The sequence below is a fragment of the Callospermophilus lateralis genome, chromosome 4 (assembly GCF_048772815.1).
Source record: "Callospermophilus lateralis isolate mCalLat2 chromosome 4, mCalLat2.hap1, whole genome shotgun sequence".
Lineage (NCBI taxonomy): Eukaryota > Metazoa > Chordata > Mammalia > Rodentia > Sciuridae > Callospermophilus > Callospermophilus lateralis.
The window spans coordinates 69049332-69075421 of record NC_135308.1 but is presented as its reverse complement, the minus strand read 5'-3'; the positions used below and the strand labels follow the sequence as shown (position 1 = coordinate 69075421).

Genomic DNA, 26090 nt, shown 5'->3' with positions numbered 1-26090 from the left:
CCTGAACAAAGCTTCACATCTCCCTCCAGTCTCCATTCCCCAGCTTTCTTCTTTTTCTTCATAGCACTCACTGATGTCTTCCTTAACTCTAAATTCCACAAAGATGAGGACTGCATTTTGAGCTTCTTGCTTCATATTCACAGTTCTTATAATAGCTCTAGAGTTTTTATGCTATCCTAGGATGTACATGCCATACTCAAGAAATATTTACTGAATGACTAGATAAGAAATGCATGTGATTAAAAAAATTGCAACTGAAATTTTCTGAAAATCAATTGGTTCTAAAATTTATATGAACAAAGGTATACAGATAACACAAAGACGACCATAAAAATGAAGAAGAGGAAGTACTAATGTGAGACATTCAGTTGCAAAACCACAGTAAGACACTGATGTGGAAATACAGAGCGCTAAGACAGAGGAGTCCACAGAGAGGCACAGATTTGAGATGAGGTCTTGCTATGTTGCCCACAGTCTTGAATTCCTGGGCTCAAGTGTTCCTCCCACCTCAGCCTCCTGAGTACTGGGGACTATAGGTGCACCACCATGCCTGGCTAGGAACAGACTTGCAAAAATGCACTGGGGTGGGCTGGGGTTGTGGCTCAGCGGTAGAGTGCCTGCCTAGCAAGTGCAAGGCCCTAGGTTCAATCCTCACCACCCCATAAAAATAAATAAAGTTTTGTGCCCAACTACAACTAAAAAATAAATATTAAAAAAAAATGTGCTGGGGTAACTGTTTCACCCACATGGAAAACAACATAAAACTGAATCTATACTTTATATTTAAAAAATAAATAAAATCCAGGTAATTTTAAAATTTGACATTCAAAAATCCTCTAAAACTATAAGGGAAAAGAAAGAAGATTATTCTACGATTTCATCATGGAAAAGGCTTCTTCAAGATCCAAGTGCACACACACATAAAAGGACAAGGTATACTGGTTTGACTTGAACAAGCCAATAGAAAACCAGGCAAAGAACATAAACCAGTGAATCAGCAATCTAAGGAGACCGGAACTGTCATTCATTTGGAAAAAAAAAAAAAATGCCCAGGCTCATTAACAATCACAGAAAAACTTAATAAAATAGAGAGATAATGTTTTCACTCATCAGATTAACAAAAACCAGTTATATGGTACTGAGTATTGACAAGATATGGAAGGGAGGCATTCTTGGTACTGCCAGTGGCATTGACAAGTAGCACAGCCATCATGAAGAGACATCTGGCACAATTTCCACTCTGCACAAGGAGCCAGACTAAAGATTCTTCCTTGTGACAGTGTTTCAATGGAGAAATACTGAAGAGACCTAAAGGTCCACTCCTAGAATAATAAACCAAATGTGCTATATTTATTCATGAGAGTACAGTGGTTATAATTAACTAGGTCTATATATATCAACATAGAGAGTGCCCCAACACAGAATAGGTAAAAATAAAGAACACAGACAGCTCGATGATATTTATGTACATTTCTAAAGCACCAAACAATACTGCTGCCTTGCAGACACAGGGTGAACACGAGAAGAAGAGATGAACACAGACACTCACTCACTGCAGTGGTCGCCTCTGCAAGGGAACAGCACTGTGAGAATTAATTAAAGGAAACTCTTCTTACATCTCAATGTTTTATTTCTTTGGAGGAAAAAAAGAGAAAGGAATTACTTTGGGACGGTGAGAATGAGGATATTATTTGTTCTTTTAGGTTATCATTTCAAGTACTTATTTCTAGTGTACTTCCTCCAGTGCTCAAATTCACGCCCTGTTTCCAATACTGGCAGAAAACATGGTAGTTGTGGACACACCAAGAATGCTGAAATATACAACTTTACAAAAGATTTAAATGATATTCAAAGGAGATATCAACCAAAGGTGATTTTAGCCTTAACTGACAGGTTTAGCATTCATCCTCTTGTAAGATGGAATTTATGGCACTCAGTAACATGATTACTTAAAAGCAAACCACATGTAAGACACTGCCTTCATTTAGACAAGGACTTTTGAAGGACCAAGCTGATGTCCAAATTAGGTTAGTCAAAATTCCTTTCCTCCAGCGCCTTCTAGTGGAAAGCAGAGGTAACTTCATTTGTACCTTCCACCAAAAACCACAGTTGCCCCATGCTTTTCAATGAAGCTCCCTCTAGGTTCTGAGGTTCCCACATAGTTGATAGTTCCCTTTCTCTGGAGCCTTCCCCAAACTGGAAATTCTTCAGCCTACAGGTTAAAGAAGAAGCAAGTGGATAGTGGTCTTTACTCTCTGAGTCAAACTTCTTTTGGGGACTTTCTTGGCTTCCACTGACTTTGTGTTTTGCAAGATAGAAGAGCACACTGCTCTTTTACCTTTTGCCCAGAGCTTCCATGTGTGATGTGTTTTAGTCAAATGATGTCTCAACCTCCTCCCCCAGGTTGCTCTGCACTCATAATCTGCATTCATCTACATTTCAAGCCCTCTTGAACAACAACAAAAAATCCAACAGCTTGTTTCTAAGTAAAAGATTTTAGTGTCATTTTATCATTTTTATATATAGACTTATAATGGTATGAATTTTCCATTTAAAGAACTTTTCTTTCAAAATAACAGTAACTATAAATATGCAATGGGAAATATAAATAGTTCTTTCAAGACTTGGATGTGATAGTAAAAAATATACATTATCTTACCAAGAATCAATCAATGAAATAGGCTAATTTTTTCATTAAAGAACAAACACAAAAACAAACATTTTTTAAAAGGGGAAAAAAATTTCTATAACAAGGATGTGAATCCCCCAACTTGCAACACTGAGTTCCTTCCATTCATCACTCAGAGATGGGATCAAGCAGGGTGGAAAACGCAGGCTGCACTCAAGACAACATAAGTCAATTCTACATGGCTTTCCACTACTGTGTGATGTGGCTGACATTCCAGAAGAGTTTATAATATGATTTTTAACTATTTCCAAATTAGCACTAGCAAAGGACGGAAATAAAGTAAGCCAAAGGCACTCTCTTCAGAAGCTCAAAACTGTTAGAATTTTGACGCAGATCTAAACTGAGAGTGTTTTGGTCACTTCATTTAGATGATCCTGTAGGTTCATACAAACACACTTCGGTGTAGGTTCTTTTCCTTTCTCAAAGCTTATGATGAAGAGACTGATCCCAGTATTGGGACTGACTGACGAAAGTTCAAATTTTCTCAGAGATGCTGGTAAGGAACACTTAAGGTCAGTCAGAAAATAACCAAACAGGCTTCTCATGTAAGCACCATGACTCACGACTAAGACACTGGCCACTAATCCTGGAGCGCCACTGTCAGAATTAACCTCAGAGCTGTAGTTTGTTTCTAAAGGAAATATCTCTGCCAAAGAAGTTTCCAGATTGTTGCTTGGAGCTCCTGGAGAAAACTGTTGCTTTTGATCTGCTTCTTTCAGGATTAGCTGACACAGAAATTCAAAAAACTGTTTTCCACGCATTTCCACCTTATAAGGAAAGAAAGAAAATGTGAAATAAACGGACATTAATGATCTCCTGAAAACATAAACATGACATAACTGCCTGATTTTCTAATGAGTCAATGTAAGGACACCTAAGTAGATGAATCTCAATCTATATTTCTGATCATTCAATTGGAAATTTCACAGGTACAAGAAAGTGCCTACCACATTTCTGGAGGCAAACCAGGGATACAGATGAGTAGGATATTGTTCTAATTTCTGACTTCAGAGCACTAGGTTAAGGAAATCTACAAGTGAACAGAAAGCCATAAAATCATGTTCTCCAAGAAACTATGTGGCACTTCAATTCAGCTGGAACAACAACAAATCTTTTTCTTACTAAGGTAATAGAGTTTATCAGAAAATTACAAAGATAAAGAATAGAGGGAAAATTATCAATAACACAATTCAAAGATGATGACTTAGTAGAAGCATGAGCACTGTAAGGATGTCACTCAAGAGCTGCTGGGCAGCAGTGGCCAGAGTTCATGTTCAGAGTGACCTGACCCTTGAGTGATTTACTTATTCCCCCTGAACACCACTGCTGCTCGCTACTGCTTCAGAAACAATTTTTTCTTAGATGTACCATAAAAGAATAGATCTCCTTAAATTCATGATCAGTAATGGCTGCTAACTTAGCAGCAAATGAGAAAGAGAGGATGCCTTAAAAAGGAAAAGAGAAGTAACATCATGCAGAGTTGTGTTATAAACAAAGCAACTTTCGAATTGCTTGGCTATAATTCACAAACGTCTAATTTACAAGTGAGTCAGATTCAGCCACTCCGACAATGTTAAGTCCCCCAACGTGGCAACTCGGGTCAGTGGTACGTACATACCTGGTCTAACGTCTCTCCTCCGGGAGGTGTAAAGAAAGGGCATTCTTCCCCAGCTTCTTTGGCCATGTTCCTCAGGTCACTTAGCGGCTTGCCTTCCGCAGCCCCATATTTCTGTCATGGTTCAACAGACAAAGGTGCCTCAGGTGAATTTGCAAGACAACAATTCAGTTCAGATTTCTGGCCAATTTAGATGGCTCCAGGAATAAGCTTAGTTTCCTGTATTTATTTTAGTATCCGCTCTCTTCCTGATAATAGGAACGTATTCAGTATCAGTAGGAGGCCATGAAGCCTTAGAAAATACAACAGAAACCTGAGTGGTACACTATGTCCAAAGAGGGTTGTATGGAAGAAGTCACTGAAGCTAAGTCGACGGCGAGGCTTTACTGAATAAATACAAGCTCGGGCTCAGACTCCTAGGCTAGAGAACACATGCAAGGCACCATGCTGGCCACCTCCCATCCACACACTCTCTCACTTAATAACAGAATTCTGAAGCAAGCATAGAAGTATCCCTCCACATTTATAAGGGATGAAGCCGAGTTTCAAGAAGGTTAAACAAATAGCCTCACTTTCACAGACAACAGCAAAGTTAAAATTTAAGTCCAGATTGCTAGCTTCCTAGGCACAGGAAGACTGAGCCCAAGCACAGGACATACAAGTCACAAATGAAATCAAAGGGCCAAGAAACATGGGGAAACTACCTCATTAGGAATCCCAAGAATGTAAAAATTAAATGGCACCATTTTTCAGCCATTGCATTGTAAAATTAAAGAAACTGACAACATCAAGTGTGGCTTGGAAATACTTTCTCCTAGAGCACTCATGGGAATATAAGTTGGTGTGGCTTTTTTGAAACGCCATTTAAATTAGGCAATTTAGAGTTAATATAAGAAAAAGTACACACTCAGCAATGTCCATTTCTAGAAGTATGTTAGATGGGTGTACCAAGAATTAACTGCAAAAATATTTATTTTAACATTATTTACATCAGCAGAAAATCTAGTCACAACCTGGATGCTAATTAGTAGTTGCTGGGTTATATAAATTACATAATATCCATTAAGTCACTAATTAGGTGATTACATCAAGGTACATTTACAGGCACTGAAAAGCAGTCAGTACACAATAAATGAGAAATGCTAGTTTAAAAGCAATACAAAGAATTCCATTTAGAAAAATGCACAAGCAGGGGGGAAAAATCAGGAACACACATATCCAAAATGTTCACAGTGTTTATCTGGGGGTGATATAGATTTTAACTGTATTTCTCCCCAAGTCACTTTTAATTCCTTATACGGATAATGGGTTGCTTGCATAATAATGAATTTAAAGAAAAAAAAACTGTTATAGTTTGCACAAATGATGCCAAAAGATCCTCATATCATCAGATAGAAATCCATGAGTAAAATACCATTTTATAAGAATATATGCATGTTTTGCTATGAAGTCAGCCATTCTTGCAATCCTCAATGCCAAATTTGTGTCTCCAGGTATATACAAAGCAATCTCTATTACAAAAGGGATCAGTAAGAATTATCACTTGCTTTGATTTCAGAGGAATGGAAACTTTCCTTTAATGAAGTATCCTGAGTGCCACCATGAAGCAAACTGGGCACTGAGGCCACAGGGCTGAGCCCACCTGTGCAGAGACCAGTGTGGTGAGCTGCTGACCAAGGAGCACAATGGAGAAAACGAAGGACACAGGCACACCTGTGGAGATCACTCCTACGGATGGGGGAATCACAGAGGGCCAAAGCCTGACAGGTGAGTAGAAACTGGCAGATCGAGGAGCAGAGTGGAGCACAGGCCAGAAGTTCATGAGGCTGGCTCTTTTGCCAGAAGCATTTGGGTGATTCAGAGAAGAGCCTGAGAGGCCCATGATCAGCATTCCAGAGTATGGACTATAGGGCTGGGTGGCTATGTGATCGGGGGCATAGACTTGACTTCTGTGTGCTTTGATGTCTGCCATCTATAAAATGTGAATTAAAACGTGAGGTTTTTCAGTCTTCACACAGTAGGTTATGAAGCTGAATGAATTTGCAGTGCTTGGAAATAATGCTAGCAGGTAGCAAACACCATGCCAACGCCCAACCAGTACTCTGAGACTACAACATGAAGTACCAGGGAGGAAGAGAAGGCAAGGAGGTGACAGATGAGTTTACACAGTACCTTGGGACCCAGGTTTAAGAGAATTAGTGAACCGTTCTGCAAAGGATTATTCAGGCTGCAGTTGGAGATTAGGTTTGAAAAGAGAATGCAAGACAGGAAAGAAGAGAACGACTATCACAGGGACTGAGGTAGGAGACGACACAGCTGCTCCAGGACGGCAGCAGGGGTTTGCAGAGAACACATGTAGGACTGCCTGTGGTAGGTGGTGGGGCATAAGAGTCAAAGAGCCAAAAATCAATGGCTCAACCAATAGGGTAAAGAGGAGCAGCCTAGGGTACAGGCAGAACACCCACTGAGCAGAAAACAGATGCGGAGTGTACAAACCGGAAACCCACAGTAGGCAGTCTGATAGTGAACATGCAACTCGGGTAAGAGATCTCAGCTAATCACAGATTTGGAAATCACTGGGATTTCACCAAGTAAAACCATAGGAGATGAAATCACTCCAGGAACAGAGCACAGAGTGAGAAAGGTGGCCACGCCCACTGATGATGCTTTCTCCTACTGTATGATGACAGGTGTGCTCAGGGTTCAGAAGTCAGAACATCTTGAAGAGTCTGAGCCCTGGTTCTCAGGCACAGACTGAGCCCTTTGTGCAGCCTTGACGATGTAGCTCTAAGATGCATTCTTAACAATAACAGAGAACACATGCAAGTTATGGGAAGCCATTCTTTAAAAATGCCCTCCATATTCTGTTACATTTCTGCCCAGGTAAAGAAGAGATTCATGAGGTGGCAGGGATGCTAATGGGCTTACAGGTTAGTATTAGAGAGCACAATAAAAATCAAGACTGCTCTAGGAGACTCGGATTCAAATCTAATGATTTGACTGTATGACTTTGCTGTGTGACTTTGCTAAGTCAGCCTCAGGAAGACCCATTTCTGGCATACAAAATGGGCAGGAGAAAAATCTATTCATACCTGTAAGGGAGGAGTAGGACTGAGAGGTGAGAACTTTTCACCTTTTACTCTAAACTCTTGTATATTGTTTCAAGTTCTTACAAGTATCTCCTTTTATGATTCAAGAGGCTTATCCCATCTTATCTCATACAATTTTAGTAATTTAAAAGGTGCTACATACAGGCTGGGTGTGTGGCTCAGTGGTAGAGCATTTGCCTTATATGTGCAAGGCCTGGGTTTGACACCCAGCCACCCACACACACACACACACACACACACACACACACGTACTATGAGAATATGTAAAAGAATATGTGACTCATTTAGTAGACCCCAGTAGAACTACACTTAATTTTTAGCCACATTATAAAATGAGGTGGCTAGCTGAAATTTTATGATAAAGCACGATGTATAAATACTGCGGTTTGGATCTGGCATGTCCCCCCAGTGCTCATTAGTTTAAGAACTGATAACCAGTGCCAATGTTCAAGAAGTGGGGCTTGGGGGAGTGACTGGCTCATGAGGACTCTGACCTCTTTGGTGGATTGATCCACGGATAACTGAATGGGAGGTTGTGGACGCTAGGCAGGTAGGCCTGTGTGGAGGAAGTAAGTCACTGGGGACTATATTTTTCCCTTGGGAACTATATTTTGTTCCTGGCCTCTTCCTCTCTCTATCCCTCCCTCCCCCACCCTCTCTCTCCATCTTGGCTACCATGAGGTGAGCAGCTTTCCTCCGTATGATGTTCTCACTCATCTCAGTTCCAAAGCAATGGAACCAGCCAACTATGGACTGGCACTTCTGAAAAAATAAGCCAAAATAAATCTTTCTTCTATGTTGTTTTTCTCAGGTATTTGTCACAGCAATGAAAATCTGGCATACACGATAAATAAGTCACTTACCCTTTCTCGAAGTCTTGAATCATACTGTACTGTCATATCTTTGCAAAACAGGTTATGCTTCAAAATCCCATGCATGGTCTGCAAAGCAAAACACAACTGTTTCTTATACAAATGTTAATCACTATGAAACATCAACACAATACATGACACTTTCGTTAATTAAAAACTATAATAATATAATAATAAGACCAAAGAACAAGCAATAAATTTCCTGTGTAAATGCTGCCTCTTGGGCTGGGGATGTCCCTAGTGGTACAGAACTTGCCTGGCATGCACAGGGTTCCTTCCCTAGCAACACAAAAACCAACCAACAATAACAAATGGTCCCCCTTCTGTTCTGCTCCTCCTTTTGTCTCTCCATGCCTGACTCTGGTATTTTCTGCTAAACTATCTCTTAGTTCACATGTTAGCAAACTGTAGCCCACAAGCCAAATCCAACTGTCAGCTGCTTTGTAAATAAAGTTTTATTGGAACACAGACACAAGTTCCACATAGGTATTGTCTCTGGCTGCTTTCACACTCCATCAGTGGGGGTGAACAGTTGTGACAGAGCTCAGAGCCCACGAGATCTAAAGTATGTATCACGTGGCTTCTTATAGAAAAGGTTGGCTAACCTGTTCCATTGCCTAAATCTCCACTCAAGTGTCTAAACTGCTATTTAACATCCATTAACCTCAACTGCAGTGCTATTTTTGGTTCTAGAATTTGAACTTTTGTTTAAAATTTACTGTTTACAGTTCTCTGCTGAGATTCTGGGTCATCGCTCACCTGTATGTAACATGGGTGTGTTACTCCTGTGACTGTTTATCTTTTAATTTTGCTCATTTGTGTCCATGTTTCCTTCTTTCAGTTTATCTGGCTACTTTTAGTGGACATAAAACACTGTATTTGCAAAACTATAGAAATTGTTTAAGTCCACATCTACCTTGCATTTTCACCCCCTCCTCGTAAGTTAGACATTATCATTACTGTCATATGCATGTTGTATTTCTTTGTATTTATCTATGCTTTGTGTACCTTTGCCAATTTCTTTGCTCACTGATCTTTTTCTGAAACTCAGATATTCCTTTTAGAATTATTTTCAATATTTTTTTGAAAATGCCTTGAGGGTCTGTTTGTCTGAATGTTCTTCACCTCTTTTCTAGAAAAAGGTTTAAAACCCTAGGTGAATCCTTGCCCTCTCTCAGCATGCTGAAGAGGTTGTTACTGACATTGACAGACCTGTAGACAGCCTAACTGCTTGACTAGTGAATGATATTTGTCTTCCTTATTCTTTGGAATCTTGGCTTGGCTACGATGAATACAGAGGTGGATTTCTTTTGTATTTACCAATTGGGACTGGTTACACTTTCTGGCTCTGAGATCCACTGTCTTTTAATGATTCTGTAAGACCAGCTATGACCTCTTTGAATATTGCCTCATCCTCACTCTCTGATGTCTCCTCTTGAAAGACATTACTACTTCCCATCATGTTCCTCACGTCTTAAATCAGTCATGTATGTCACCCTTAGGTTTACTGTCTTAACAATCATGTCAGCTGTGTATAATCTGTAACTCAATATGTTCACTGAGGTTTTGGCTAACTTATTCCATGCATTAAATTGACTTTATTGATACATAATTTACAACAGTGAAATACACTTATTTTAAGTCTACAGTTCATTTGAATTTTGACAAACGTATACACCCACCTAAGTGCTAAAAATTAAAATACAGAAGAATTTCATCACCCCAAAATATATCTTCATACCCATGCCAGTAAATCCTTCTCACCCCTGGCCCAAGCAATCACTGAATTGCTTTATATAACTGTACATCAGTCTTTTTCCAGAGTTTCATATAAACAAAATCATGCTTATGTTCTCTTTAGTGCCTGGTTTCCTTTGTTTAGCATGTTTTTGAGAGACTCATCCACGTTGATGCCTGTCTAGTGTTCCATCTTCAGTGCTGAGTTGTATTCCACTGTATGAACACACCATAGTTCATTTACCTCCTGATAAACACAGAGTCTATTATATGGCTGTTACAAACAAAAGTCCTACTGAACAATGGTGCACAAGTCTTTATGCAGACATACGTTCTTATTTCTCTTGGATAAGTCTCTGGGACTAAAACTGCTGGGTAACAATAAGCATATGTTAAATTATTTTCCAAAGTAGTTGGTTTCTTTTACATTCTCACCTGCAGTGTGTGACTTTTAGATACTCTACAATCTCTTCACGTTTTAGTCATTCAAATGTTATGTACAGTGGTATCTCAACTGTGGTTGTAATTTGCATTTATGTGACGATTGAGGATGCCGAACATCTTTTCATTTGTATCATTTTTATTGTCCTTGCATGTATCTTCTTTTATGAAGTTCCTGTTCTAATTAAAATCTTTTGCCCCTTTTAAAGTTTGTCTAATTATTGAGGAGAAAGAATTCATACGCACACAGTGTCATATATATATGTACATATGATGTATACATTATATACATATAATACACTTATTTATACTTTCCTTCCAATCTGTGGCTTGCATTTTCATTTTACAAATGGTACTTGCAAAGAACAGACAACTTTTACTCGAATAAAATCCAGTTTATATAATCAATTTCAAACTAGTTTTTGTGTGTGGTGCAAGGTAAGGGTTGATATTCATGTTTGTTGTGTCAGCACCATTATTGAAAAGACTATCCTTATCTAATAAATTACTATAGGACCTTTGTCAAAATCCTACTGACCAAAAACACAAAACCAATAATTGACTATATAAGTGTGGCTCTGTTTTTGGCTTCTCCAATTTTGCTTGAAAAAAAAAAAAAAAAGTCTTCTTTTTAGTTTTCAAAGTATTTTTAATCTTTACGTCTTCAGAATATATTTCTAAAAATTCCTGTAGAATTCCTACTCTTGCCTCCTCTTCCCCATTTTCCTCTCAGGACTCCCAACCAACATGTGTGTTGGATTGTCTGACACTGTTCCATACTTGGCTGAGACTGTTTATCTTCCTATTTCAGTCTTTCTTTCTTTCTGCTCCATAGTAAATTCAGAATGTTCTGTTGCTAAGTCTTCATGTTCAATGACCTCTTCTACAGTGCCTACCCTGTTAGTCCCATCTTGTGACATTTTTATTTCAGGACATCATATTTTTCATCTCTAGATCAATCTGATTCTTTTTTTAAATTCTAATTTGCTCTATACGACAGCAGAACGCGTTACACTTCATATTACACATGGAGCTCAACCTGGTTCCTTTTTAAGATTTTTGGTTTTTATCGTCTATTTCTCTTATTATTCTTCCTTATTCACTGCTAGGAAGTATTCATTCTGGAATCACTACTGTGTGCCCTGTGTATTCCACAAAATCCCTGCACGCTGACTGGTGGGGACTCCCCTGCTTCCCCATCCTCTGTGAGCTCTAGCAATCGCTCCACTTTTCCCTCCCCAGGAACCAGTCTCTCCTCTGCAGCTGTGACTTGCTTGTTCTCATGCGGTGTCATTCCACCCACATGCAAATAACATTCTCCCTAAGAGTTTCTTTTTGGTTGAATTTTTAAAAATTTGTCATTTCAGTTATCCATGACAGAAGAACGTATTTTGACATATTTAAGCAGACTGCTATGTATACTTCTAGAGTTCTTTCTCTGTCTAGCTCTTCTACTTCTCTGAACCTCAAATTTTAGTCACCTCAATATCCCCAAACTCCACGCTTTCCCTCCTCAAATCACGGGACCACCGAGCTCTATTTTGTGCCCCCTACCAGAGTCTGGAAATGGCTTTGGACAATCCTGGGGCTCAGCTTATTGTTCCACCTCATCTAGGCATCACAGAGCCATGATGCCCGGAGTCCAAGGTCTCACTTACTGGATTTTATTCGAGTAAAAGTTGTCTGTTCTTTGCAAGTACCATTTGTAAAATGAAAAGGCAAACCACAGATTGGAAGAAAATTATAAATTAAGTGTAATATATATATATAAAATAACATACTTTTTTTAGTTGTAGATGGACACAATACCTCTATTTATTTATTTATATGTAGTACTGAGGATCAGACTCAGTGCCGCACATGTGCTAGTCTTCCACTGAGCCACAACCCCAGCCCCGCTGAGATTTTGCACTTATTCTTGAGTTTTCTAGTTATTTACACAGGGAGGTAAATTCCAATCCTATTATTCCCTCATGGTTAGTCACAAAAGTCTCCTTTCATTGAGTTTTAACAAGTTGATTTGGTTCTTTTTAATAAAATCTGGGTGTCATTTTTATAAAAATCTGTTCTCTAAAGACATTTACATCATGTCACATATTTCTTTACGGAATCAGAATGTTTTTTTACTCTGTCTGGCCTTTCTATTATCTGATGTGACTGTGGGTTGATCTCCTACCTGTCATTTCTCCTGGCTTTTTCCTGATACCTTATTTTTATTTTTTGTTAAGCATTTTTTCCAAAGCTACTCTAACTTAAAAACTAAAACAAAAAAAAAAAAAAACCAAACAAAAAAACTCAGTTCAATAAGAAGAAAAGGAAAGAGTTCACGTGAAGATGAGAGAGTGGGGAGGAGGTGCTGTCTATGTGATTTAATTCCCTGCAGGCTCTGGTGGCAGATCTTTCAAGCTTATACTCTTGTTGAGACTTGGGACCTCTTAGCCTAAACCTTCACCCTATACTCACCTGCTTTGCCCGCGTGAGGTCGCTGGAGAAAGCATGAGTAAACCTCACTTTACTCATAAATCTACCAGCAGCAGTCGCTTGTTTAAATCCAGTCTCTGAAAGAGGTTCATCTATTCCTTGTCCTGTGGTGAAACAAAGCATTCAAAAACATAACTGAGGGGTACAGATAAAGCCACATATAAGAGAACAGAAACTGTGCCTATCTCTATTTTAACGAAAGGTTTCCTCGAGCACTTTTCCACATGACTTTTCAGAGAGCCGACAGTACCTACTGTGAAGTTAAGCTGATTCTATCAAGGCTCAGATTCAAATGTTTTCCAAAGAGTTGTTTACCTGCTGGGAATAAGGTGATGCTAAGAACATCTCAGTTTTAGCTCTTCCCTCTTTTGTGTTTGCCCATGTCCTCATTAGTTGCATTTTATAAATGGTGGCTCTGACCCTACATGTGCTGCTATCATTACCTAAGAGTTTTGCCTACAATATCTCCATTGTCCAAATGTTCAATATTATAATGATGGTACTTCTCTCCTGCCCCTTTCCCTTTCTTTTTCGTTAAAAAAAAAAAAAAAAAAAAAAAAAAAAAAAAAAAAAAACTATGAAACCTACTTTCTTCCAGGAGAAAAAGCAGATTGGACACTGTGAAGGGACTTATTATTACAGAATAATTAAGTGATGTATGCTTGGCGTGAGTGAGTTCACAGACTGCAAGGAAATCCCCAAGGGACAAAGCCAAGCCATCAAAGACCCCTGGGCTGAAATGTGAAAAGTGATATGGAAATTTGGAGTTGCTGCAACATCAGCTCAGGCTGGAAGGGTTTCTGGAGGAGGCCTGCTCATGGGACAGCAAGGTGGGAGGACCAAACTACACTGAAGCAAGGGGTCCCGGAAGGAGGTTACTGTCATCTCAGACCAGTGGCCAAATGCAAATCCTGCTCAGAACAAACCACTCACAACAGAGGATAACAAGCTCTCCACTAATTTTAGAGCAAATAATAGTTCAGCCAAAGATTCAACACATACACAAGAAAATAATCCATAATGAATGAATGAGAGTCATAATAATGAATGAGAGTCAGCAGAAAAAAAGAACAGTGAAACTAAGAGTTCACACACTGAAATCAGCAAAGAGAAGCTATGAAATTAATTATGAATAAGATATAAATGTTATAGGTAGAATATTCCTGGTCATACCAGAAAGATTTCAGATGTGTTGCTCAGAGTAACAGGCATGAATTTATTACAAGGGATAGGAAAAGGGAGAGAGCGGGTCCTCTCAGGAGAAGGATGGCATGCCTCTCCTACCCTCTGATTATATTGGGGGTCCCAGAGAAGTTTCCAGAAAGACCCACCCAGGTCCACCTCTTGACTTTTGACTGACAGACAGCAGGATGACAGCAGACTTTCAAGTTTTCTCTGCACATGGGAACTCTAGGTTGGTTTGTCCTGTGCTGAGTGGTTCTAACTGGACCTTGGTCTTAGAGATGTTATGGTTAGGGGAATTATCCTTACCTTCCAGAGTTCTGGGATTGGTCTGTGGAAGGGTCACAAAATTCCCCCCCCCCCCCTTATAGGGTAACCAATGTTTTTATTGGCATTTTAGGCCTGCATTTCTCCTACAGACAACAGGTTGTTATGCTAGGCAGGGCTGCAAGCAAATTGCTTTTTTAAAAAAGAAACCACATGAGAGTCAGCACAGGGGACTCATTTTATAGAATTATTCCCTTAACCTCATGTTTTCACTGCTCACATCTGTCTGTTCCCTATCATAAAGACAGATTCAGAAAGATAAGCAATTAACAGAAAGCATAAAAACAACCAGATGGCTTTCTAAAAGATAAAATAAATCTTTTAATAATGAAAAACAGAATGCTAAGAAAAGAAAAAAAAATCCCTCAGTGGATTGAGCGATGTGATTGAGGGGAGGTATAATGAACTCCAAGACAAAGTTGCACATACTACCCAGAATGCAGCCCAGATACAAGGAGAAGGAATGTGGATATACTGGTGATGAACAGGAAAGAATGAGAATTCCCCACAGGCATTGTTTTAGTTCAGGCTACTGTAACAAAATACCATAGATTAGATGGCTATAAACAACAAACATTCATGTCTCACAGTGCTGGAGGCTGGAAGTTCACGATCAGGGTGTCAGCATGGCTGGGTTCTGGTGAGGCCTCTTCCAGGGTACAGAGTGCTGACTTCTCCCCTCATGTGCTCAAATGGTAGAAAGAAGGTGTAAGAGCTCTTCTGGGCCCCTTTTAATAATCCTGCCCACAAGGGCTGCACCCTCACGATCTAATCACCTCCCAAAGATTCCATCTTTCAGAGATGAAATCTTTGGAGGTAGAAAATGGAGAAAATAAACATGTAAAATGGAAAATAGAGAAAATAAACATAAAGAGATAATAGCTGAGTTTTCAAAAAATGAGGGAAGACACCCATGTACAGATAAAGGAAACACAATGCATATCAAATAGGATAATTAAAAAAAAAACCCTCCTAGATAAACCAAAGGGAAGATTTTCAGAACAGTTATAGAGAAAGATGTAAATGTGGAACACCACTTGACGGGGCCAGCACTTCCTCACAGGAACAATGAAAGCCCAAATAAGAATAGATTAACATCTTCCAAGTGTTGAAAAACTGTCCAACCAAAACTGTATGCACTAAGATCACCTTTACCATCAGCCTAGCCACACACACCAGAGAACCTTTCAGAAAACATAATTCTGGAAAGAAGGTCTGAGATGCAAAAGAAGCGATGAGCAGCAAAGCTGGCAAACACTGCCTGAATGACAAGTGGAGGCAATAATGTCCACATCAAGTGGTTTAAAAAAAAAAAGACTAAGATGACAGACAATGTAAGTTCCTGTATTTTTTGAGAGGGGACATTAACGACGTTATTCTTCATTAGGTGTTGTTAGGGTGAATATCCATGTCTCCCTAAAATTGGTATTTTGGGGAGGTGGGCCTGTGGGAGATGATTAGATTTTAGGGTCAATCCCTCATGAATGACCCAAGAGAAGGGACAGCTCTTAGCTGGGCCTGGTGGCATACACCTGTAATCTAGTGATTCAGGAGGCTGAGGCAGGAGGATCACAAGGTGGAGACCTGCCTCAGCAACCTTACAAGATGCCATCTCAAAATAAAAAGGGCTGGGAATAAACTCAGTGGTAGAATGCCCTAGTACAGAGGAAAAAAGAGAAAACAAAAGCATGCTCGGGCACAAGAGCTCTTACTATCTGTTCTTAGTTGTGGGAGGATGCAACCAAAAGACAGCAGTCTGCAAACCAGGAAGCAGACTGGGAAGACCTTGATCTTAGACTTGGCCTCCACATCTGTGAGGAAATAAACGTGTGGTTTCACCTGCCCAGTCCATCGTCATAAACTGACTAAAACGGGTATGAATGGGAGAATCTAAAGGCAACCATTAAAAGACAAGAAATGGTGGAACTACTAGGGAAGGTAAGACAAGCCTGAGAAATAAGGACTTAAGATATAAAAGACAGTAAGAATAAAGAGGAAGACTACAAAAAGAAGGAGGAAAAGAACAACAAAGGAAAGAAATTCAAACATATCAGTAACCAGAATAAAGGCAAATAGACTATTACCAGCTAAAAAGATTGTGTATATTTTTTAAAGAACTAAGCATCCAACTAAGTTGGGAGAAGAATTTAAAAAAAAAAGAATAAACTAAAAAATGAATGTAAACACAAAAGACTTTTATTCACATTCCAGGGTCAGCTTCTAATGAAGTAAGACAAAGGAGCAGTACTAAAGGACAAGGTGGTGGCAACCGATCAAAGCCAGAGAATAACTTGGATCAAGTGCAAGTCATTCAAAAGCAGGTTCATTTAAGTGTCAGACAAGTTAGTCTCCAGAAAAGGGAGTTAAGCACCCTGGGAATGAAAATCAGTTTATATTAACCCCAGGTCACTACCTCTCAAACAAAACTAAATGCTTTTATAATCACACCACAGAAATAGCAGTTCTACCTGAAAGTTCACTCAGGATATTCTTTAAAAAGCTGAGCTAGATCACAGGACAACTAAAAACTTGGGGTCCATACTAACAGAACTCAAGAGGAAGAATCAGTTCAGAATAAAATAGTGAGCACACATGAGAATTAAAGCTCTTGGTTACTACTAAAACTAAAATATCTGAGCTGGAAAATACCATTAACACCAGCCAGAAAAACGTCACATTTCCAAATAGGAACCATTTTACATCTAGACAGCTATATTTTAAGGCATCTAGAACCAATATAACTTTCTAATCAGCTGACTAGGCCTCTTAGAAGCTGAATGTAAAGAGCAATTTGGAGAAGTGGTTTCTGGGTTTTTTTGTTGTTGGTGGTGGTGATGCTAAGGTTTGAACTCAGGGGTACTTTACCACTGAGCTGTCCCCAGCCCTTTTTATTTTTTGAGACAGGGTCTCACTAAGTTGCTCAGGGCCTCACTAAATTGCTGAGGGTACCCTTGAACTTACGATCCTCCTGCCTCAGCCTCCCAAATCACTGGGATTACAGGCCTGCATCACTACGCCCAGCTGAAGAGCTGTTGTGTCCATTTAGTTCAGTCAAGAGATTTATTCCTCTTGGTTACCAGTTGCTCTGATCATATTCTGTGGCTGTTATATACTTTATTTCTGAAATCTCAATCTAAGCCAATCCCAGTACAGTGCTGCCCCCAGGCTACCCTACCCACTGGATCTGATTAATTTGCATATCACTTTAACACTAATGCAGAGATTTAGAATAACAACCAGATTATACCAACCTTGAAGTACTTTCTCTTTGTTCAATCTTGTTTCCCCACTAAAATAGAAAGAGGAAAAAACTTTAATATCAAGTTATATCATTTTTAAAAAGAAGAAAACTAGCTATGAAAGGTAAAGATATTCATAAAGATCATCTGAATCATAACACACTTCATAATTGAACCTATAAAAATGCAATTCATTCTATAGCTCTAGTGATGAGCTCAAAATTTCAAACCACCCCAAATTAAAATGTATAGATTAGGAATCAATCTTAAATAAACTGCAAGAGTATAATGCTATTTTTAAAATATTTATATATGTGCATACATTATTTTTGTTAAATAATCTTGTCAAAATAAACATATTACTCAAAATTACTTTCAAAGGCAGAACCAAAACATGAAGATCAGTCCTTATATTGCTGACCTTGAACTGAGCAAGGGAAAGGGCATTGGAATGGAATGGGAAAGAAGGAATATTTTGTAGTACTGAACACTATCCTGCAGACCACAGCACACTGAACTGAGGCTTGGACACTACAATTTTAGGAGTTAAAAAACAAAACAAATTCAAACAGCCTTGAAAAATGAGAAGGGTGAGAGGACTAGAAAAATTGGTCACCAGGTAACTGGGGAAATGGAGGTTGGGAAGGAAAGAGGAGAGGGGAGTACATGGGCAAGACCAGATGACAGGGTAGACCAATAAAAGCAATCCTCAAATAAGTAAAAAGTAGAATCAAGGAGAATTCAGTTAAAACTCTTGTGCTTTAATCAAATGTCTCTTGAGCCATGACTAGGAATACAGACCAAGCCTCTGCGTAGACTCCTGACCATTGTGATCAATGGCTGTCTGGAGCAATGGATCTCAAACTTGAGCCTCATCAGAATTAACTGGCAGGCTTATTAAACCACAGCCCTGTTGCTAGGAATACCTGCATTCACTCATATTAAAATTATTTCTAATAGAAAAGATTGTAAATATTCCATTGACAGGAAGTTGGTTTCCCTAACCATAGCTCAAATAACCATTTATTAATGGTTTCATTAACAAATAAATAGTGATATACCTACCTAATGGAATAATGTGTAGCAAGCAGTGTCTTTAAGAGAGAGACTTACGTAAAGATACTAATTAAATAGAAAAATCATAGTATAGAATAAAATAAAAAGAACAACACCTTTTTAGGAAGGAGGGAAATAATATTTGGATCTGCAGAAGAAACACTGGAAGGATACATAATGAAACTAAGAAACAGTCATCTATGGGTGGGGAAAGAACAACAGGGAGAATTGTTTTGATTTCTAAAAATGTTTATTTATTAGCTTACAAATAAAAGTATGATAAACGAAATTACTATACATAGAACTATTTACGCCTTGGCAAAACAAATAGTACTAATTCATCATTATTATCCAGAATTCATTTGGAATCCTAATGGACACAAAAGAGAAAATTAACCTCTACCCTGCAGATGGACCAGAAGCATCCAGGGCAAGTTTGAGGAACTCTGTCATCTCTCACCTAGAAAATGGTGTTATGCATTAGATTCACTTTGTATCTCAACCTCATAATCTTGCTGAGATGAAGAATAAAGAACTGCTGCTAAAGTTACCAAAAAATGAAACACCAGTAATTTGATAGTTTTGTAAAGGCACTTCCCACTATCTAATAATTTTGGCAAAAGGAGAAAAATAGCTGTGATGTAATGCGGGACTTCTTTTAGCTATTTGTCAATAAAACTGCTACAAAACTAACTGTTTATTATAATCACTGGCTTTTGCTTTTAACTTGTGTTGGGTATTTTTGCCTTCAAACCATTTTATAAATATTACACAGTAGGAATCCAAAAGTTGCATTTTCCCTAAAACTTTTATTAAAATTTTAGAGCTTTTATTAGCTTTACCAAGATTACATAAATCCTTGAAGCAAGTGTTTAAAATTAGTTTGCGGAGTGGAAACTAGATGGATAAAATAGTTTTAACTATTAATCCATTTTCCTTAACCAAAGCTTGGCTTATGACAGAGGCAGAGAAGAGGCGGCAGCTGAAAGGTCAGAGGGATATATTTTGAAGGAGTCAAGAATAACACCACTCATTTTCAAAACTGCAGTGTGATCCACTTCCAAAATACAACACCCAACTCTGTAGGAATCTAAAGACTTATGCCAAGAAGTGAAGTCTTATGACGAGCCATTTATAGGCCCACAAATATGCATCATTCATTTTGTAGTTTTTCATACTGTTTTTCACTTAAAAGTTTTTTTTTTTTAGTCCAGATTTATATTCTGTGGAATTTCTTTAGAAATCATATAAAGCTTAATTTCCCCATTATGTCCTCTTGAGGGATTCAAATCCAACAGACAATACTCAGTTTGTCATACCAGAGAGACAAATCATGGGAAATTAGTATATACTCATTAGTATACATTTTCAGAATAAATATGCTTTATTGTACATGGAAATATAAAACCTTCTGATATTTACTCATGAATACAGCTTAATTCTAATTCCTTTACAATTATTTCATTTGCAAACAGAAGATTTCAAAGGTTAGTAATATAGGGACTTTCACTAGACGGTTTGAGTGGAAAAACACTCATAAGGCTGGGCACAGTGGTGCATGCCTTTAGTATCAGCAACTTGGACAGTTGAGGCAGGGTGATCATTAGTTCAAAGCCAGTATCAGCAACTTAGCAAGACCCTAAGCAACTTAGCAAGGTCCTTAGCAACTTAGCAAGATCCTGTCTCAAAATAAAATATAAAAAGGGCTGGGGATGTGGTTCAAAGGTTAAGCACCCCGGGTTTCAATTTCCGATACAAAAAAAAAAAAAAAAAACACTTGTAAAATAGCCAACTTGTGATACATTTTTTGTTTATATATAGAGCATCCTGGTTGTAAAGGCTCCCCTCAGTTGACCACCCCAATACCTAGGAACTACTATCACAGTAATATAGCAATTACATATATCTTTATAAAAATATTAAATTGCAGATAATTTAATACTGCTTTGCTTTTTTAATGTCTAAAACAATGACTAACATTTAACAAAAAGTAACTGCTGACAGAAGTAGAATAAGAAAGGACAGTTTGGTTATGCACAGCTTTTCTAACTGATCATCTTTAAGTCATCAAATGTAAATTAAATATACTTTATAAAAAAAAAGTTTTATAAGTCAGTAGGAAGTGAAATGATGGCTTGCAAGTGATTGACTGCAAACAGTAACAAAAAAATAGTTCAAGGAACCAGGGCCTTCAACAGCCTTGTGTCGGGTGTTCCAGAGCAAGGGCAAACTGCAGGGATGAGGCAGCCACAGCCCTCTTCTCTCACTGGTTCTTGTGATCATGCCAGAAACATATCAGAATGTTGCTAAGAGAAACAGGTAGGAGTTTATTAGAAAGAACAGGAAAAGGGGACACTCTCAAGGTAGGAAGTGGGTCCTCTCAGAGAGGGAAGGACAGCATGCTCCTTCTGCCCTCCAATTTTACTGGGGGTCCCAGGGAAATTTCCTGAGTCCTGCCCAAAGTCCATCCACCTCTTGACTTTTAGTTGATATCACATTTGCATCAGATTTCCACTGCACAGGATAAAGAATCAAGGCAACTCTGATTACTTTGACCCTTGCTGACTAGTTCTAATTGGAATTTGTTCTTACTGATTTTGTGGTTAGGGGGAATTCCAGTTTTGGAATCTAGTCTGTATAAGGGTCACACAACCCCCACCCCTTTTCAGGGTAACTTGTGTTCTTTTTGGCATTTTGGGCCCATCCTTCTGCATATAACAGATTGTTGGCTGAGGAACATAACATATTCTGTTGACTTAAACCAGGCAGGATTGCAGGTAAATTGCCTTTAAAAACAAAAAAAAAAACACATGAACTGGGTGAGGTGGTGTGTGACTTAATCCCAATGGCTCAGGAGGCTGAGGCAGGAGGATCATGAGTTCAAAACTAGCCTCAGCAAAGCCCTGTCTCAAGACCCTGGGGATATGACTCGGTGGTTAAGCACATCTGAGTTCAATCTCCAGTACAAAAAACAAAACAAAACAAAACATGTAGGGGTCAGGGAAAGCATAATGGATCCAGTTTATAGAATTATCCCACTATCCTCATGTACCGCATTTCCCACCACTCAACTGTTTGTCACCTATCAGGAGATGATAATGTCAACCTACATCTGTTGAGAGTTTTCAACAATGCTGTGCTGTCATGAAAAATTACAGTTTGATAATAATGGTAGATTCAAAGTTGGGAATCTTGAGCATTCTCTTCCAAAAATGATACACACTGGTCCTTTCACTTCAAAGTATGATGAAGAAAGATAAACACACATATAATAATAAAACAAAATTCATGGTGGATTTAATTGCTTTAAAATTTCCTTGCATTATAAAAATTATATAGTTATATATTATACATCATGAAGTTCCATAAAATTATTCAACTCTTTAACATTTCATTATATTTTACTATGTTGATTATCAAATTTAAAATAATTTCTTTTCCTGAAAGAACCACCAGTTGGTTTTGTGTTTTGGTTTATTTTTTACCTTGTGTTTTGTTTTTTTTTTTTTTTTTGCTCTAAGAACTCTCAAGGCAAGAAAAGGGATGGAGGGGCTGGGATTGTGGCTCAGTGCAAAGTACTCGCCTAGCATGCATGAGGCACTGGGTTTGATCCTCAGCACCACATAAAAACAAAATAGATATTGTGTCCACCTATAACTGAAAAATAAGTATTAAAAAAAAAGAAAAGGGACAGAATGACTCTGATAATAAAACAGTTAATCACAGCCCTCCTGATCATTCCAACACCTTTTTTTTTTTTTCCATTTTCCTAAGTTTAAAATAGATCAAAATTTATTCTCATCACAACTATCTTATGGACAGGGGAAGAGACTCAAACATGGCCAGTGATACTCAAGTAATCTTCAAATACTAGGATTTGACATAATAATTAAAAAAAAAAAAAAGGCAGAACACAATGGGCAAGTTGTTTTGGTTTGAATCCTACCTACCCAACTTGCCACATGAATTTAAGCAAGTTACATGGCCTCTCTGCCTCATTTTTCTCACCTGCAAATTGAGGATGTCAGACCTCAAGACTGTCAGATTCTAATTACACCTTTGCTTGGCAGCTAATAATTTATTAAGAGATGGTTTTTAAATGATTTCCTATGAAGGCCTTTTTAATGAAGCCCTTTTTAAGCAGAAGGAAGGGAATGAAATTCACATTCATAAAACTTTGTCTATTAAAAATCTAAACAGGGATCACCTTACTTTTCAAGGGGTGCCTTAACTCAGACTTCCTAACTTCTAAATTTTCAATCATTTGATTGACACTGTACTGGCTGGATCCAGAAAGCACTCCTATGTTGGGAAAACAAACAAAAAGTGGTGTTAGTAATCAGGGATCTAGTTCCAGTTTTGCTAACCAATTTAGTTGTATGACCTCAAGAAAGTCAAGAATCCTCCCAAAGCTTTCTAAAATGGGGGGGTGGGGGTGGGGTGATAGGGAAACATTAAAATTTTATGAGTCCTCAAAGGAGAACTTCAGATGATTCCCAAGATTATCTTCCTATAAGGGAAGAACGTGAGAGAAAAGACCTCAGTTAAAGTAGGGTTGACAAGATTAAATCCTATAAGAGTTCTTTCTTTATGACCTCCATGAAGGCAGAAACAGTATCTTATTATCCCTGTATTTCCCTCCACTGGCACATAGATAGACTATACATGTACTGTTGAGAACCAATTGCACTTTGTTGGAGTTGTCCTTATACAACTTATTTAATTCTTAAGATGTTTTCTTCCCCTTCCTTATGCCATACACTTTACCTTTCCCCATTTAATCCTCACAATAACCCACTGCAATAGGTACTATCATTATTCCCATTTTGCATATCAGGAAACTGGTCAGAAAGACTAAGCTGGTTATCAGAGGCTCAGGCTTCAGGGCTCTGTCCTGGAGGCAGATTCCAACCTAACTATTTTACTTGAAAATTTTCTGCTCTTGAACCGCACTGAATTACGTCCCATGAACACTCAATAGGTGCTGAGAAGGAAAAAAAGAGACAATAACAGATTTAGCTCCATGCAATCTGTTATGATAAAAATATTTATTCTGGGTGATGGCGGTCTGCCAAGAGGCTAAGGCCCTCTTTTTTTTTTTTTTTTCTCAGAACTGTAATCTCTGGAGAGGAAGGAAATAAATCAGAAATACATGCCCGTGGAGCTGACTGCTCTGGTAAACCAAGAGGATCAGCAGAGTGGGAGAAAGGCAGTAACCGAAGGCAGAGAGCATTAAAAATATCAGCCACGGAAGGGCAATTCTGCAAACTCTTTAAAATCTGCTGAGGAGCAGCAAAAACTGCACAGAAGCCAAGAGACAGGATTGTCTTTCTTCAGTTTTAGTTCTGCCACTAAGTTAAAGAGAACCGTAATCGTTTACTCAGCTACAACTGCTTTCTCACGTGAAACACCGGAGTGATGATATTTAAGATCTGCCTTCAGCACTCGGATGGTTGTGATCAGAGGGGATGACCCAGACGAAAGAGCCTTGAAACATTCCCTTCCAAGTCATCCCTCCAAGGGCTGAGCCGGCGGGGTCAAGAGATGACAGATCCATGCTCCTACCACCCACTCCAAAATACTCGATGGGAAAGGAAAGAAAGGCCCCCTGCAAGAGCAGTACTCACTGCCGGACAACCGTCAGGGCGAAGCGCGTCATCCTCACGTGGTCGGGGGAAGGTGAAGCAGTGGCCTCAGCTCTGCGTCCCAGCCCCGCGCGGCTCCTGCACTGTGGGATCACCTCGCTCACACCACTTCCGCCACTCGACCTGCAGCCGGCTCCGCAACCATAGGCGGAGGCGGCCTCTTGCGTCATCCCCAGAAAGCCAATCAGAGCGGCAGGAGACCTACAGGTCTGAGGAGACTGGGGAGTGGTGAGGCCCCGCCCACGGCTGTGGCGCTTGCGCTCCTGCGCGCGGGTCTGTGATTGGCGCGCAGCAGGTGCGTGAGGGCCCCGCCCTCAGATAAGGCTGTGGGATTCTTGGTTTGCTTGCCGCCTGCAGACTCAGGACAGAGATATGGAAGGCTGTGATTTTTGGTTGATCTGATTGGAGGCTGGGATGCAACCAGTAATCTTACGGCTGGGCGATGTGGTGAATACCTCACGACGTACAGAGCCAAATTGCATCCTCTGAGGTTTAAGCTGTTCATCCCTAATATTGAGGTAGGAAGGTCAGCAAAGTATGCAGATTTAAACGCACTCAGTTTCATTCCTAATTCTTCCTTGACCAGTCTTGGCCCTCTTTCTGAGTTCAATTCCTGCCGAGCCCTGTTTTACCAAAGAATCCTGCTAAGCCAGTTTTTCAGAGTCCCCTTACCCTTGATATTCAATCAAGTTCCTCTTTCTGCTCACCCTTCATTACCTTACTAAGTTCCTCTTTAATGGTTTTCCATCTCCTCCCCCATCCCTTACATCCTGCCCTGGCTGTAAATCTCATCTGTTGTTTTCAGACTTGAAGTCAGTTTCTCTCCTCTATTGTAAGAGTCTTGATCTTTTTTACAGTGGTCTTGTATAAGTCTTTCTTGCCTTTGTAATAAGTATCAGGTGAATAATTTCTAATGTTCAGGGTCTTGATGAATTACTGAATCTCACTAGCCCTCAGCCATATGATAGGTAAACTGGGATAACAGTACCTGGCCATGACACAGGTAAAACTTAATGTTAGCTAGTTTACATTGTCTTTCATGCATTTTTACCTGAATACACATATTTGGTAATGCATTTATCTCAAATCCTCAATTATATTTGAGAACATGCGATTAAAAAGAACATGGGAGTAGAGGAGTTAAGTGATACATCAGACAGATTCACAGGCGCACATTTCAAAACAGTTTCACAATGTATTATATTGGGACTTAAAATTCTGTGGTAGATGGAATAGGTGGACTGCATTATCTTTGCTTAATAAATGAGAAATCTGGGCTGCAGAGAAACTAAAGCAATTTATCTAGGCTCATGCAGCTAGTCAGTTGTAAGTCCTCAAACCTACCTGTCAGAATTATCTACTGGCCTTTTGAATACCAGGCTGAACTCCAGAAAAACTACATCTGAACCTCTGGGGGGAAACCCAGGCATCAATATTTTTTAGTCCCCAGCTGTTTCCTGTCTGAAGAGCTAGCAGTTTTCAAGCAGTGCTCCTCAAACTTGAATGTGCATACAAATCATCTGGGGATCATGTTAAATGCAGATTCTGACGTTAGGCAGTGTGACTGGAGGCTAAATTCAGCATTATCTAACAGCCCTCAAGTAAACAGGAGGCATCTTCAGGATGATGTTAGAGGTTAGAGGGACAATTTTGAGTGGGCCCCAGAATGCCGGCTCATTTCCTGTATATAGTAGAT

General features: G+C 39.1%; 1 protein-coding gene across 1 annotated transcript; it reads right to left on the bottom strand.

Annotated features, from left to right (window-relative positions):
- Nucleotides 1–2575: 2575 nt before the first annotated feature.
- On the bottom strand, nt 2576–24538 carry Tigar (TP53 induced glycolysis regulatory phosphatase). Its single transcript, XM_076852554.1, has 6 exons — nt 24377–24538; nt 17706–17743; nt 12928–13049; nt 8278–8355; nt 4308–4418; nt 2576–3456 (listed from the first exon to the last, which is right to left on the bottom strand). The coding sequence occupies exons 1-6, from the start codon at nt 24406–24408 to the stop codon at nt 3025–3027; spliced, it is 813 nt and encodes a 270-aa protein (XP_076708669.1). The 5' UTR covers nt 24409–24538; the 3' UTR covers nt 2576–3024.
- Between the last annotated feature and the right edge of the window lie 1552 nt (nt 24539–26090).

What these genes read in the sequence shown, in the direction of transcription:
- Tigar (XM_076852554.1), bottom strand. Translation starts at nt 24,408, where the DNA reads ATGACGCGCTTCGCCCTGACGGTTGTCCGGCA. An exon ending in GCCCTGACGGTTGTCCGGCA is followed by an intron (nt 17,744 to 24,376) that starts GTGAGTACTGCT and finishes TTTCTATTTTAG; the next exon opens with TGGGGAAACAAGATTGAACA. An exon ending in GAGGAGAGACGTTAGACCAG is followed by an intron (nt 3,457 to 4,307) that starts GTATGTACGTAC and finishes TTTCCTTATAAG; the next exon opens with GTGGAAATGCGTGGAAAACA.